Below are 16,033 nucleotides of genomic sequence, written 5' to 3' on the forward strand. Positions count from 1 at the left end.
GTTTTCCCACCTTTCCCAAAAAGGTTGAGTCACTCTTTTTTAACCTTCTGTGGCCTACTCTGAGGCTGTCTACAAACTTATATATTTATGAACACATTTATTGCAAGTTGTTAGTTTTAGATGTACAATGTGGTGTCTGGCTTTTTAGTGGTATTGGTGGTTGGGGATGGGGAGGCTGATAGCAGCTCAGAGGGTAGCTAGATACTGTCATACGCACTTTTCAAGTTCTCCATTTTTGTGAAATAGAAAGTCTCTGGATCCAAGTTATATGTGATTCTCAGTCTCTGTGGTCATATTCTATTTCTGTTCCTGACCACTCAACCAGGAACCAAGATATCAAGGGACACTTCTTTTGTTTCATGCCTGGGTTGAGTGGGCCAGTGTCAACTCTGATTCTGGGACCATGACATATGGTGATGTACAGTCCTTTCGCGTATTCTATATGTCTCTAAGGGGAAGGAGGAGTTGACCATGGACGCTTTGTGCATTTTCTGATTGCTTCACTTGTATTACCCCTGAGGCCCCCTTTGTTCCCGAAGTAGGTTGGGCACATCTTGCTTCCTAGAACCAACACTACCAGAAACAACATAAATAAAGCCAAATGGGAAACAGGATCATGTTTGTAACACTCTTTGGGCAGGTAACAATTCCTAGTATGGACTAGAGATTCTGGGGAGGAAAGGAAAAGTGGGGTGAAATTACTGAAGGAGGCTAGCAGGCTCAATGTTTCTTTGTTGGTTTGACTGGCCTCTCTCGTCCTCCTCTTCCTGGATGTAAGGTTTGATGCCAGGGCCCCTGAGGCTTTTTCCACAAATAAAAGGAGGTGAGCAGTGTGGTGACCCCATTTCAGGATCTTGGGGGGTAACCAAAATGATGTCCTTTGTCTCTCTGCTCCTGGTAGGCATCCTATTCCATGCCACCCAGGCTGAACAATTAACAAAATGTGAGGTGTTCCAGAAGCTGAAGGACTTGAAGGACTACGGAGGTGTCAGTTTGCCTGAATGTGAGTTCCCTGCTATTTTGCTTTGTCCCATAATTCATCCTCTTCACTCTTTCCCTCCATTCTCTTCAACCTCTTTTTTCCCTCTACTCTTAATTAAATTATCGAACAATTCTCTTATTTGTTTACTCTTTTATTACATTTATTTATGTATCTCTCCTTTTTCCCGTTGTCTGATCCTTTGGAACTCTTTTCACCTTATCAAGATACTCTGTGGTCTGCCATATTTGGAGATTGGTTGGAGAGCCTTTTTCTGTCTGGGAATACAGGTCCTCATTTATGCTATACATGAACATCCTTGTGAATTCTCTTTTTCGTCTTTCTTTCAGGGGTCTGTACTGCATTTCATACCAGTGGTTATGACACACAAGCCATAGTACAAAACAATGACAGCACAGAATATGGACTCTTCCAGATAAATAATAAAATTTGGTGCAAAGACGACCAGAACTCTCACTCAAGGAACATCTGTAACATCTCCTGTGACAGTGAGTGACGTCTTTTTACCCTGTTCCTGTGTTTTTTTAAAACCTACTCCTGGGATAACCTCCTTTTTTTTGGTGTGAAACACATCTCTGGCTTCACTGCCTTGGCCTCCAAATTAACTGTGGGACTTGATAATACCGAGTAAGAGGCTCTTAGAATTTTTCATTAACACCAAATCCCCAGACAGTTTCTTAAAGTTCATGGGTAGGTGACCTGAGCTGTTTGGCGATCTTGGTGTATAATACCCTGTATTTTCAGACTAAGTTGGTTGATGAAGTTGATAATTCCTAAGGAGCTGCCCCAGAGAAGAGAAGGGAGTCCTTACCTAGGGATAGGCATTACTGTATTAAATCTCTCATCTAAAAGGCAACAGGCATAAGCCTCTAGTTCAGAGAAAACCAGAGAAGACGGAAATTCATTACCCTTCTGGGTAATACTTAGCTCTCTCATTTTTTTCCACCTGTAACTCCTGCCAGAGTTCCTGGATGATGATCTTACTGATGACATTGTGTGTGCCAAGAAGATTCTGGATAAAGTAGGAATTAACTACTGGTGAGTCACCTCTCTATTTTTCACTTAATCTTTCCCCTCTTTCTTCTCAGTCCTTTCGCCCCAGCACTATACTCCGTTCTCTCTATTTCCTGGTCTTTTAAGCTAGAATGTCATCTTAAAAACAAAAATCATCAAGCAGACTCAGGTTTCCAATTCTGAAGCTTCACTTTACTTCACTCCTGTTAGCAATTTTCCTACCTAGGGTTCCCTAATAGAGGGCTGAGATCCAGGATTTCCTTCACCAGGACTTGAACATCTAATTCTACTTGTTCAGTCTTACATCCTAAGGCATGCCTTTTGTACCACTGTCCCACAATTTTCTTGGAGTTTTAAAAAATGGACCTTACTCCACTAAGTGGCTCAGTATCTCTAGCCATGTGGCTGGAAAAGTCTGTCTGTAATTTTCACCCACAATCTTTCGCCTCAGCCTTCCTGGGGATAAAGCTAGATGTAAATCTAACCAAGATCCTGTCAGTCAATTTGCCTTGTCTCCTTCTTCATGATCAGGTTGGCCCATAAAGCACTCTGTTCTGAGAAGCTGGATCAGTGGCTCTGTGAGAAGTTGTGAACACCTGCTGTCTTTGCTGCTTCTGTCCTCTTTCTGTTCCTGGAACTCCTCTGCCCCTTGGCTACCTCGTTTTGCTTCTTTGTACCCCCTTGAAGCTAACTTGTCTCTGAGCCCTGGGCCCTGTAGTGGCGATGGACATGTAAGGACTAATCTCCAGGGATGCATGAATGGTGCTCGGGACATTTGACCCTTGCTCGGTGCCCCTGATAGCACTTTTAATGCAACAGTGCATATTCCACTTCTGTCCTGAATAAAAGGCCTGATTCTGAGTGGCTGGCTGTATTTTCTTCCTGGTGGGAGAGGGAGGAAATAGGGTGAGTAGGTAGACCTGGCTGTGGGTCACAGACACCTTCATCTCTACTAAGGAGGAGAGAAAGACTGAACTTATAACAACTCAAAGATTGAGATTACTTTCTGTATTAATTCAATTCAACAGAGTTTTACTGATCACCTAGCATAATTCAAAGAACTATGGAGGGGATCTAAAGTTGGCTAAAAGCATCTCTAACCTCAACTAGTATAATACAAACATTAATAAATAATTATAATACAAGATTCAATGGACATGGACTTGGGCAAACACTGGGAGACGGTGAGGGACAGGGAGGCCTGGTGAGCTGCAGTCCATGGGATCACAAAGACTCAGACATGACTTAGTAACTGAACAGCAACAACAACAGCAACATAATACAAGATATAGTGTCATAAGTATCATTAGGTTAGAAAACTGTCAATATCTTCTAATTCCCTCCTCTTACCTCTATATCCACTGGGGCTTTTGGCATTCAGACCATATTTGCCTTGTCTCAGAGACTAGCAGCTCCCAAATGAAGCTGCCATAATCTGTTTAGAGACTTATAGGCCCTGTCGAGCAGTGAACAGGACACCCCTCTCTTACACTTATGAAAACAAACTCTCAGGAAATAACTTGGTATTCATCATATGATTTTAGTCTGAATTTGAACACAATGTGACACACCTCCCAGGGGTACTGCATGCTATTCCTTCCCTAATTATGGGACAAAGTGCTTTCCCCAAGTCTACAAGGTTTTAGAATAATCGCTGTTCACAGTGGTATGTGGGAGGGCAGGATTGAATGACCATTCCACCAACCAAACTCACACATCTCCTTATTATTTGCTTCAGTTACAGTCTCAGGAAGGCATCAGTTCACTTCAGTTCAGTCACTCAGTCGTGTCCAACTCTTTGCAACCCCATGAACTGCAGCATGCCAGGCCTGCCTGCCCATCACCAACTCCCAGAGTTCATCCAAACTCATGTCCATTGAGTCGGTGATGCCATCCAACTATCTCATCCTCTATCATCCCCTAATCTTTCCCAGCATCAGGGTCTTTTCAAATGAGTCAGCTCTTTGTATCAGGTGGCCGAAGTGTTGGAGTTTCAGCTTCAACATTAGCCCTTCTAATGAACACCCAGGACTGATCTCCTTTAGGATGGACTGGTTGGATCTCCTTGCAGTCCAAGGGACTCTCAAGAGTCTTCTCCAATGCCATAGTTCAAAAGCATCAATTCTTTAGTGCTCAGCTTTCTTCACAGTCCAACTCTCACATCCATACATGACTACTGGAAAAACCATAGCCTTGACTAGACAGACCTTTGTTGACAAAGTAATGTCGTTGCTTTTTAATATGCTATCTAGGTTGGTCATAACTTTCCTTCCAAGGAGTAGCGACTTTTAATTTCATGGGTGCAGTCACCATCTGCAGTGATTTTGAGCTCTCAAAAGTAAAATCTCTCACTGTTTCCATTGTTTCCCCATCTATTTGCCATGAAGTGATGGGCCCAGATGCCATGATCTTAGTTTTCTGAATGTTGAACTTTAAGCCAACTTTTTCACTCTCCACTTACACTTTCATCAAGAGGTTCTTTAGTTCTTCTTCACTTTCTGCCATAAGGGTGGTGTCATCTGCATATCTGAGGTTATTGGTATTTCACCCAGCATCCATGATTCCAGCTTGTGGTTCTTTCAGCCCAGCGTTTCTTATGATGTACTCTGCATATAAGTTAAATAAGCAGTATACAACCACAATATACACAATATACAGCCTTGATGTACTCCTTTTCCTATTTGGAACCAATCAGTTGTTCCATGTCCAGTTCTAACTGTTGCTTCCTGACCTGCATATAGGTTTCTCAAGAGGCAGGTCAGGTGGTCTAGTATTCCCATCTCTTTCAGAATTTTCCACAGTTTACTGTGATCCACACAGTCAAAGGCTTTGGCATAGTCAATAAAGCAGAAATAGATCTTTTTCTGGAACTCTCTTGCTCTTTCCATGATCCAGCGGATGCTGGCAATTTGATCTCTGGTTCCTCTGCTTTTTCTAAAACCAGCTTGAACATCTGGAAGTTCATGGTTCACGTATTGCTGAAGCCTGGCTTGGAGAATTTTGAGCATTACTTTACTAGTGTGTGAGATGAGTGCAATTGTGCGGTAGTTTGAGCATTCTTTGGCATGCTTTTCTTTGGGACTGGAATGAAAACGGACCTTTTCCAGTCCTGTGGCTACTGCTGAGTTTTCCAAATTTGCTGGCATGTTGAGTGCAGCACTTTCACAGCATCATCTTTCAGAATTTGAAACAGCTCAACTGGAATTCCGTTACCTCCACTAGCTTTGTTCGTAGTGATGCTTTCTAAGGCCCACTTGACTTCACATTCCAGGATGTCTGGCTCTAGGTGAGTAATCACACCATCGTGATTATCTGGGTTGTGAAGTGCTTTTTTGTACAGTTCTTCTGTGTATTCTTGCCACCTCTTCTTAATATCTTCTGCTTCTGTTAGGTCCATACCATTTCTGTCCTTTATTGTACCCATCTTTGCATGAAATGTTCCCTTGGTATCTCTAATTTTCTTGAAGAGATCTCTAGTCTTTCCCATTCTATTGTTTTTCTCAATTTCTTTGCACTGATTACTGAGGAAGGCTTTCTTGTCTCTCCTTGCTATTCTTTGGAACTCAGCATTTAGATGCTTATATCTTTCCTTTTCTCCTTTGCTTTTCACAGCATTGTAAGGCTTCCTCAGACAGCCATTTTGCCTTTTTGCATTTCTTATTCTTGGGGATGGTCTTGATCCCTGTCTCCTGTACAGTGTCGCGAACCTCCGTTCATAGTTCATCAGGCACTCTGTCTTTCAGATCTAGTCCCTTAAATCTACTTCTCACTTCCACTGTATAATCATAAGGGATTTGATTTAGGTCATACCTGAATGGTCTAGTGATTTTTCCCACTTTCTTCAATTTAAGTCTGAATTTGGCAGTAAGGAGTTCATGATCTGAGCCACAGTCAGCTCCTGGTCTTGTTTTTGCTGACTATATAGAAAGCTGAGCACCGAAGAATTGATGCGTTTGAACTGTGGTGTTGGAGAAGACTCTTGAGGGTCCCTTGGACTGCAAGGAGATCCAACCAGTCCATTCTGAAGGAGATCAGCCCTGGGATTTCTTTGGAAGGAATGATGCTAAAGGTGAAGCTCTAGTACTTTGGACACCTCATGTGAAAAGTTGACTCATTGGAAAAGACTCTGATGCTGGGAGAGATTGGGGGCAGGAGGAGAAGGGGACGACCCAGGATGAGATGGCTGGATGGCATCATGGACTCGATGGACATGCGTCTGGGTGAACTCCAAGAGATGGTGATGGACAGGGAGGCCTGGCGTGCTGCGATTCATGGGGTCGCAAAGAGTCGGACACAAATGAGTGACTGAACTGAACTGAACTGATAGAGCTTCTCCATCTTTGGCTGCAAAGAATATAATCAGTCTGATTTCGGTATTGGCCATCTGGTGATGTCCATGTGTAGAGTCTTCTCTTGTGTTGCTGGAAGAGGCTCTTTGTTATGAACAGTGCATTCTCTTCGCAAAACTCTGTTATCCTTTTCCCTGCTTCATTCTGTACGCCAAGGCCAAATTTGCCTTTTACTCCTGGTGTTTCTTGACTTCCTACTTTTGCATTCTAGTCCCCTATAATGAAAAGAACATCTTTTTGGGGTGTTAATTCTAAAAGGTCTTGTAGGTCTTCATAGAACCATTCAACCTCAGCTTCTTCAGCGTTACTGGTAGGGGCACAGACTTGGATTACCGTGATATTGAATGGTTTGCCTTGGAAATGAACAGAGATCATTCTGTCGTTTTTGAGATTGCATCCAAGTACTGCATTTTGGACTCTTTTGTTGCCTATGATGGCTACTCCATTTCTTCTAAGCAATTCCTGCCCGCAGTAGTAGATATAATGGTCATCTGAGTTAAATTCATCTGGAAAAGGTGAAGGACCCGCTCCATCAGATGGGCAGACCAGAAATTTAACTAAAGTTGGGACTGTTTCATTTAGTTCCATATCCCTGGCCTTCATCCTATAGAGAAATATTTTCATGTTGGAAATTTCACTTGTGACTGTACTGTATATGAGGCCATGATTTTCAGAGGGCTTTGCCAAAGGAAATTGACAGTTGCAGAGAGGATCTTAGCCTAGGCTCAACGGACTGAGAATAGATAGAAACCAGGGAGCCTGCGCGGAAGTGGTCTTGACTGCTGCAGGCTTCTCAGCCCTAGAGTAGAGCAACTGCTGTTGTTCTCTTTCTGAGAACTCTTTAGAGCTGAGTGGGAGATGGGGTGGCAGCTGAGCCATTTGTTCAGCATTCTCCAACTACTGCTTCTTCCTCTAGGCCTGGAGCAAGTCTTCCCCCCCCCCCCCGCCCCCCGCCAATTTTAGACTTTTTATTTTGTATTCAGGTATAGCCGATTAGCAATGTTGTGGTAGTTTCAGGTGAGCAGTGAAGGGACTCAGCTATACATACACATGCATCCATTCTCCCCCAAACCCCGCTTCCATCCAGGCTGGCACATAACATTGAGTACAGTTCCACGTGCTATATAATAGCTCCTTGTTGGTCATCCATTTTGAATATAGCAGTGTGTACATGACCTCCCCAAACTCCCTAACTATCCCTTCCCCCTGAGCAACTGTAAGTTTGTTTTCTAAGTCTGTGAATCTCTTTCTGGTTTGTATCATTTTTTTTTAGAGTCCACATATAAGGGATGTCATATGATATTTCTCTTTCTCTGTCTGACTTACTTCACTCAGTATGACACTCTCTAGACCCACCCGTGTTGTGAACAGCATTGTTTCCTTCTATTTGATGCCTGAGTAATGTTCCATTGTATGTATATGCCACACCCTCTTTATCCACTCCTCTGATGGGGACATGCATGTTGGCTCCATGTGTGGGCCATTGCAAACAGTGCTGCGGTAAACACCGGGCTGCATGTGTCTTTTTGGATGACGTTTTTCTCATGGTATATGCTCAGGAGTGGGATTGCAGGGTCATATGGTCGCTCTATTTTTAGTTTTATAAGGAACCTCCATACTGTGTTTCCTAGTGGCTGTACTGATTTGTATTCCCACCAACAGTGTAGGAGGTTTTCCTTTTCTCTCCACCGTCTCCAGCATTTGTTGTTTGTGGATTTTTTGGCGATAGCCATTCCAACCAGTGTGAGGTGATATGTCATTGTAGTTTTAATTTGCATTTCTCTACTAACTAGGAACATTGAACATCTTTTCACGTACCCGTTGGCCATCTGTATGTCCTCTTTGGAGAAATGTCAATTCAGGTCTTCTGCCCATTTTTTGAGTGAGCTATTTGTTTGATGCTGCTAAGCATCATAAGCTGTTTGTACATTTTAGAAACTCATCCCTTATTAGTCACATTATTTGCAAATATTTTCTCTCAATCTGTGGGTTGTCTTTTTGTTGTGTTTATTGTTTTCTTTGTTGTGCAAAACCTTTTGAGTTTAAGTAGGTCCCATTTGTGTATTTTTGTTGTTATTTCTGTTATTCCAGGAGATGGATCAAAAAAGCTGTTGCTCTGATTTATGTCAGAGAGTGTCCTGCCTGTGTTTTCCTCCAAGAGTTTAATTGTATCTGGTCTCACTTTTAGCTCTTTAATCCATTTTGAGCTTATCTTTGTGTATGGAGTTAAAGAATAATTTAATTTAATTTATTTTTTTTTACATGTGGCTGTCCAGTTTCCCCAGCACAATTTGTTAAAGAGACTGTCTTTCCACCATTGTGTAGTCTTGCCTCCTTTGTCATAGATTAATTGGCCATAGGTGCATGGGCTTATTTCTGGGGTTTCTATCCTGTGGAACAGATCTTGAAACAGACAGAGATCTGAAGTGGTCTGGGCTCAGGTGGGTGGCAGTTTTTATGCTCAGCTTTTTTTTTTCTTATACTCAGGGCAGGGTGGCCAGACTGCACATAATTCAGTGAGCTCTGTGAGGATGACCCAGGTTGGCGTCCCAAAATATGGTCTTTTTTCTCCCTTTCTGTCCTGATCTCTCCTCCATGCTACTTTTCTCTGACATCTATATTGTCATGAAGGCAGGAATTTTACTGGACAAAATTAACTGATTTTTTTCATATGTTCCTTCTCTCACTCCCTTCAATCTCATTCATTCTTTTTTTATTTTGCACACTAATTGAGAGTTAATTAAGTGATAGGACATACTAGACACTGGGGATACAGAATCTGTTAGCCTGGGTTTTGCTCTCAAGACTTACACTTTATTTAAAAATTTTATTTATTTATTTAGGTGAATGTGTTTATTTTAAACTTCAACTTCAGTGTATATTAATTTTTTGAATATTAGTTCCTTGTTTAAAATGGGTGTGATGAGCCAGAACTCTATAAGACCTTTTAAGTCCTGTGTTTCTGTGTGATTGCTAAATATCACAGCTCTGTCTTCTGTTTTCCAAGACTTACACTTTAAATGTGGATAGTTCCTTCTGTTTCCTAGGATCATGTAAGAGACAGGACTTCTCAGACAGATCCACCATTCATTCCATCACTCACTCCATAATCAACAAATAGTTACTGAGGATTTGCTATTTGCTATGTTCTACTTTAGGTGTTGATAGTTAAGGACAAAGACAGGAGGAGATATACTGATTTTCATTTCTTTCCTACTCTGGACCTCTAGATTTCGTCAGGCAGTATTTGGTATGGGAACAAAGGAGGAGCTGGGTCTCAGTACTAAGATGGAACTCTTCCAAAATGAAGTGGTAAATTTGCTAGTGGTCAGATTTCCACTTTGTGCATAGACAAAAGTAAAAGATTGAGGGAGAGGCAAAAGGGGGCAAGTCAAAAGGGCAAGAAATGAAAAAGAAAAGCAATAGTTGTGGAAATGGCTGGTAGAGCTGTGAAGATATTCTTTATTTCCCCACCCACCCCCCCCCAGATTATTGGAGAGACAGTTGACATACATTACTGTATAAATCTGTATAAGTGCAAAGTGTAGAGCAGGATGGTTGGATATACATATATAAGTGAATATTACAAGAGGTTCAGTTAATATTCTTCATCTCAAAACTCCTAATTGAGAAAATCCTGAAAGTTCCCTCTGATGGAGAAAATTTTCACACATTGAGGTATGAGGAAGTCATTTTGGCTCGTACATGTTTCAACCTGAATTTTGTGTGAGCCTGAACAGCTTGTAAACATGTACTGTATGTCTGCTTCAATCATTAAAGTAAAGGATGTCTGTTTTGAAGACAGGGATAAAGAAACCCCATTCTCATGACATCAATGTTAACATTCCCTGAAAGATTGTGTTCCATTCCTAGACATTAGGGTCCTGCTGTTAAAAAGAGTCCAAGCTTGCTCTGCTCGCTGCACAATAGGCCAATGAATCTGAGAGATGAGGTGTTAAGGAAAGGAATACAACTTCATTCAGAAAGCTGGCTGACCAAGAGGATGTCTTGGTAGAATAATGTCTCAAAATAACCATATTGTTGGGGTCTGGATGCCAAGTTCTTTTATGGATCAGAGATGGGGGGAGATGAGGAAACAGATTAAAAAAGCCATTTAACCTTGTAAGTACCTCCTAGATTGGCAAGCCTCAGGCAGGGACGTGTATTAATTTCTTCCTTCCTGTCATCTAAGGTGGACAGAGTTCTGAACAAAGGCACTTTAGCTGAACAGTCAGGTTGAGGGGCAGGATTTTCTGAGGCCGGACATTATGTGTGATTATAATAATCAGAGTGGCCAAAGAAACAGATACAGCATGGAAGAATCAAAACAGACTCTTCCCTGTTAACACTGCTGTCTCGCTGTCTATACACTTAACCTGTGTCTTTTGGAAACTGGATGGAATACACCCCTGTCACATGTGATGTATGTTCTGTGTTCTGATAATGTAAATGGCTGTGCAAAAAATAATGGTTCAATGGAGCAGTTTCTCAATCATCTGAGAGGTTGTCTTCTGGGCTATAGTTCTCAATGTGTCTCAAATATATTTCTAAAAAAATAAATTATCTTATAAAAATAAGTATAAAGAAACAAAGAAGTAAAAAAAGGGAAAACTTTACTTCTAGTGATGTAAATCCCTAATATTTACTCTCTTAACAGATTTCCTATATATCATACAATGGTGTTAACTAGAGTCATCATATTGTGCATCATATCCCTAGTACTTAATGTTACGCTGGAAATTTTACCTTATGATCACCTTCCTCCAAACCCCCTTCTTCCCACCCCTCTGCCTCTGATGACCATTTGTTTTCTATGAGTTTGATTTTTCCCCATGTTCTGCAAATAAGGGAGATCATATTGCATTTGTCTGACATTTCACTCAGCGTAATGTTTTCAATGTCGATCCATGTTATCATGACTGGTAGAGTGACCTCGTTTTTATGGCTGAATAATATTCCACGGCTTTATCCATGCCTTCTTTATCCATTCATCCATTAAGAAAACATAGGATCTTTCCATGTGTTGGCTATTGTAGATAATGCTCCTATGAACATGGGGGGTTGTAGATATCTTTTTGAGTTAATGTTTTCATTTACTTTGGATATACTCCCAGAAGTAGAATTGCTGGATCATATGTTTTTTAGTTTTTAGTTTTTCAAAGATCCTCCATATATCTGTTGAAAAGATTTTCTTGTGCAGTGATGGGTCCCCTGTGGATGGGTGCCATTAGTTCTCAAGAGGTTTCCCCATCTTGCTTGACTGGAGGAGGGCACAGGGATCAGACAAACAAAGACTTCTGTTGTGGAGAAGAATTCATGCTGAGATAAATTAGGAGCAAAGTCTTTCTGTCTCCTCTTCTTTCTCATGACTTTTCCTGCTATTATCCTCCTATTATGAGGAGGCAGTAGAGCCTGGCTTAGAAGGTAAGCCTAGGCTTCCTGGCCAGCATCCTGCTTAGAGCTGCCTTCACTTCCTGGTTCTTCAGACTGTAGATAAGGGGGTCCAGTAGTAGGGTCACCATACTGTACTGTAAGGATAGGACTTGCTCCAGGACTGAGCCGGAAGCTGGAGTCCTGTACCTTGAAGGGAATTGCACAAAGGAATAAAATGAGGTCCAGACAAAAGCCACAAGGCTGTTGGGCAGTCAGGGCCCATCCCATCCCAGATTCTGCAAGGATGGTCCTCAGGGCTGTCAGCCATCAGTGGTAGAAGCATCTAGAAATGACTATTATCAGGGAGAAGTCAGTCATTTCTGCTTTCAAATGCCTCCATACATGAGTGATCATATGCGAGACATTAGAGGAACTGCCCTGGAGAAAAAGGGAGTTCTGCAGCATATTAAGTGCTACAGGTTAGAATAAAACTTAAAAAAAAAATTCATGCATTTCTATAGCACTTCACAGTTTTGAAAGCGTCTTTCCTTAGTAGTTATGATGATAATCTGAGGATTTTTGCCTCTTCTTTTCCCTATATATACAACTGCATGGTCTTATCTTGTGATGATCGTTCCTAACAAAACTATATGATCGTCTAATAAAGTTGTCATTTTTTTCCTACCATTTATGGCTCTAGGAATTACCTCAGAGTCACAGCCCATTATTTTTATAATGCTTAGTGGACCAAAATTTTGTCCTTTTTAGCACATTTGTCTTTGGCTTGGAAAAGAAGCCAAGCTTTGTAAATAAAGTGAAAGATACAAATGTATCTAGCATGAGATATGAATCCAAAATAGTAAGATTAAAATTGTGGGTGTATGTTGCTGCTGCTGCTGCTAAGCTGCTTCAGTCATGTCCAACTCCATGCAACCCCATAGACGGCAGCCCACCAGGCTCCCCCATCCCTGGGATTCTCCAGGCAAGAACACTGGAGTGGGTTGCCATTTCCTTCTCCAATGCATGAAAGTGAAAAGTGAAAGTGAAGTCGCTCAGTCATGTCCTACTCTTAGTGACCCCAGGGACTGTAGCCTACCAGGCTCATCTGTCCATGGGATTTTCCAGGCAAGAGTACTGGAGTGGGTTGCCATTGTCTTCTCCTCATGGGTGTACATTGTTAAGTGTCATTGTGAGTATTTTTGAAAGAAGCGTTCAAATTTTATTTTTGCAATTGTGTCATTATCACTGGAATGATCTCTGTGGGTTTTATGTACTTGGTTAAAAAAGATACTCATTTTATTGTCATTTTTACTTTTAAATTTACCCCTCCTAATGTTTTTGTGAAGTGGTTGGAAGAAGTCTTATCATTCTCCTTATGGCAAATGAGGAAATTGAGAAAAAGAGAGCTGAAGAGTTTTGTCTTCAGGACAGGTGAGCTCTCCTGGACCTTATCATTTCCCACCCCTTACCTCTTGCCAAGTAACAACCAGGTGAGGAAAGTTCTCAATTTGTACAAATACATCTCCAGTTCACTAGTAGAGAGCACAGGCCATTAGTTACTCTGTTTCCTGGGAGCAAGGATCCATCAACTAGAGCTGTTTATGTCTGAGAGAAACATGGTAGAAAAGAGCTTGAGGTTCCAAGTCAGTGAGCCTTAGTTTATATTTTGGCTCCATTCCTAGCTTGTTCTGGCAGCTTTTGTAAGGTACCTGGTTACTCCTGAAACTCAGTATTCTTTTGGAAAATGAGGTTAATAATGTTTATCTTGTGGTGTGATACATACTAAAATTGATCTTGATTGTGTAAAGCAGCTGTAGTATAGTAACTAGCTAATCAATAGCTACAGTACAAATAAGCTTTGGAGACATCATCTTCCGGTAGGAAAGAGAAATGGCATGTTTTAAGGATGATGTATTTAATTTTTTTGTCCAACACTGAATAAAAGTCTACTAAAGACTTTCATTTTCCCTTTTGATGACTCCCAAATAATGCTCAAAATTCTCCAAGCCAGGCTTCAGCAATACGTGAACTGTGAACTTCCAGATGTTCAAGCTGGTTCTAGAAAAGGCAGAGAAACCAGAGATCAAATTGCCAACTTCTGCTGGATCATTGAAAAAGCAAGAGAGTTCCAGAAAAACATCTATTTCTGCTTTATTGACTATGCCAAAGCCTTTGACTGTGTGGATCACAATAAACTGTGGAAAATTCTGAAAGAGATTGGAATACCAGACCACCTAACCTTTCTCTTGAGAAACCTATATGCAGGCCAGGAAGCAACAGTTAGAACTGGACATGGAACAACAGACTGGTTCCAAATAGGAAAAGGAGTATGTCAAGACTGTATATTGTCACCCTGCTTATTTAACTTACATGCAGAGTACATCATGAGAAATGCTGGGCTGGAAGAAGCACAAGCTGGAATCAAGATAGCCGGGAGAAATATCAATCACCTCAGATATGCTGACGGTACCACCCTTATGGCAGAAAGTGAAGAGGAGCTAAAAAGCCTCTTGATGAAAGTGAAAGAGAAGAGTGAAAAAGTTGGCTTAAAGCTCAATATTCAGAAAATGAAGATCATGGCATCTGGTCCCATCACTTCATGGCAAATAGATAGGGAAACAGTGGAAACAGTGTCAGACTTTATTTTTTTGGGCTCCAAAATCACTGCAGATGGTGATTGCAGCCATGAAATTGAAAGATGCTTACTCCTTGGAAGGAAAGTTATGACCAACCTAGATAGCATATTCAAAAGCAGAGACATTACTTTGCCGACAAAGGTCCATCTGGTCAAGGCTATGGTTTTTCCTGTGGTCATGTATGAATGTGAGAGTTGGACTGTGAAGAAAGCTGAGCGCCGAAGAATTGATGTTTTTGAACTGTGGTGGTGGAGAAGACTCTTGAGAGTCCCATGGACTGCAAGGAGATCCAACCAGTTCACTCTAAAGGAGATCAGCCATGGGATTTCTTTGGAAGGAATGATGCTAAAGCTGAAGCTCCAGTACTTTGGCCACCTCATGCAAAGAGTTGACTCGTTGGAAAAGACTCTGATGCTGGGAGGGATTGAGGGCAGGAGGAGAAGGGGACGACAGAGGATGAGATGGCTGGATGGCATCACCGACTCGATGAATGTGGGTTTGAGTGAACTCCGGGAGTTGGTGATGGACAGGGAGGCCTGGCGTGCTGTGATTCATGGGGTTGCAAAGAGTTGGACACGACTGAGCGACTGAACTGAACTGAAATCACAGTTTAATGGAAATAAGAAAAACTTCAGTCCTTGTATAGGCTTATTTTTCAGAGTTAGACAATTGAAGCCTCAGAAATAAAATGACTTTTTTTTTTTTTTTAATAATTCACACATCTAGTCCACAGCAGAGGTGGAAATGGAGCCCAGGCCTTTTGAGTTCCAATAAAATTTTTTTCCTGCTACTTTGCAATGTTTTGATCTATAGACCAAGGTTACTTTAGAGTGGAAAATATTGTACATTATATTCAAAGGTTCAGCAATGATATATCTTAATGTTCATGAGGATGGAGATCACAATAAAATGAGATGAGCAGATAGAGAAGATCTGTTCCAAGCTGTTGCAGAGTTGATTCCCAAGGCTGTCTTGATACAGGTGTAAGAAAGCGGCACTAGGACAAGGGTGCCGAGGCCCAGGACCATCATGGTAGTTGGAGCAGAGGCAACGCTCATGGAGGGGTCAGAACAGGGGTCAGAACAGGGTCAGGAGCGCTGCAGGAAACCTGCAGGTGAAACTGGGGACAAGGTTGGGGCCACAGAAGTGCTGCTGAGCCAGGAGGATGGAGTTAAGCAGGCCAGTCCCCATTCCTATGGCCCAGGAGGCTCCCGCCAGGCCAGCACACACCTTCTTGTTCACAGTCCCCACATACAGCAGCGGGCAGCACACAGCCTGGAACAGGTCACAGGCCATGACTGAAAAGAGGCAGGTTTCAGTGCCCCCTGAAAATATGACCAAGGAGATCTGGGTGAAACACTCAAGGAAGGAAATAGTCTTCCACTTGGAAAGCAGGTTCTCTAGCAGCTTAGGCACAATGACTGAGGCATAGAAAGCATCCAGGAAGGAGAGGTGACTGAGGAAGAAGTACATGGGGGTGTGGAGGTGGGAATCAGTCCTGATCACCAGCAGCATCAGCAGGTTCCCTGTGAGGGTCAGGAGGTAAATCACCAAGAATGTTACAAAAGTACTACCTGAATGTGAGTGTTACTGGATAGTTCTTGGAGAATAGAGAAAGTGACTGTGGCTGTGTTCCCAACTTTCATGGAGCATTGGAGTTT

At 41.9% G+C, this 16,033-nt stretch overlaps 1 protein-coding gene and 1 pseudogene across 1 annotated transcript; one reads left to right on the forward strand and one right to left on the reverse strand.

Annotated features, from left to right (window-relative positions):
* Positions 1-805: 805 nt before the first annotated feature.
* On the forward strand, positions 806-2,872 carry LALBA (lactalbumin alpha). Its single transcript, XM_069580886.1, has 4 exons — positions 806-1,003; positions 1,330-1,488; positions 1,963-2,038; positions 2,546-2,872. Exons 1-4 carry the CDS (start codon positions 871-873, stop codon positions 2,604-2,606), a joined length of 429 nt encoding a protein of 142 aa, XP_069436987.1. The 5' UTR covers positions 806-870; the 3' UTR covers positions 2,607-2,872.
* Positions 2,873-11,780: 8,908 nt separating this feature from the next.
* On the reverse strand, positions 11,781-16,018 carry LOC138436322 (olfactory receptor 8S1-like; annotated as a pseudogene).
* Positions 16,019-16,033: the final 15 nt, after the last annotated feature.

This window comes from Ovis canadensis, chromosome 3 (genome assembly GCF_042477335.2).
Source record: "Ovis canadensis isolate MfBH-ARS-UI-01 breed Bighorn chromosome 3, ARS-UI_OviCan_v2, whole genome shotgun sequence".
Classification (NCBI taxonomy): domain Eukaryota; kingdom Metazoa; phylum Chordata; class Mammalia; order Artiodactyla; family Bovidae; genus Ovis; species Ovis canadensis.

Excerpts from the sequence above, each read along its gene's own strand:
- LALBA (XM_069580886.1), top strand. The coding sequence starts at position 871 with ATGATGTCCTTTGTCTCTCTGCTCCTGGTAGGCATCCTATTCCATGCC. Across the intron at positions 1,489-1,962 it reads CTGTAACATCTCCTGTGACA|AGTTCCTGGATGATGATCTT; the intron begins GTGAGTGACGTC and ends AACTCCTGCCAG. Across the intron at positions 2,039-2,545 it reads AAAGTAGGAATTAACTACTG|GTTGGCCCATAAAGCACTCT; the intron begins GTGAGTCACCTC and ends CTTCATGATCAG.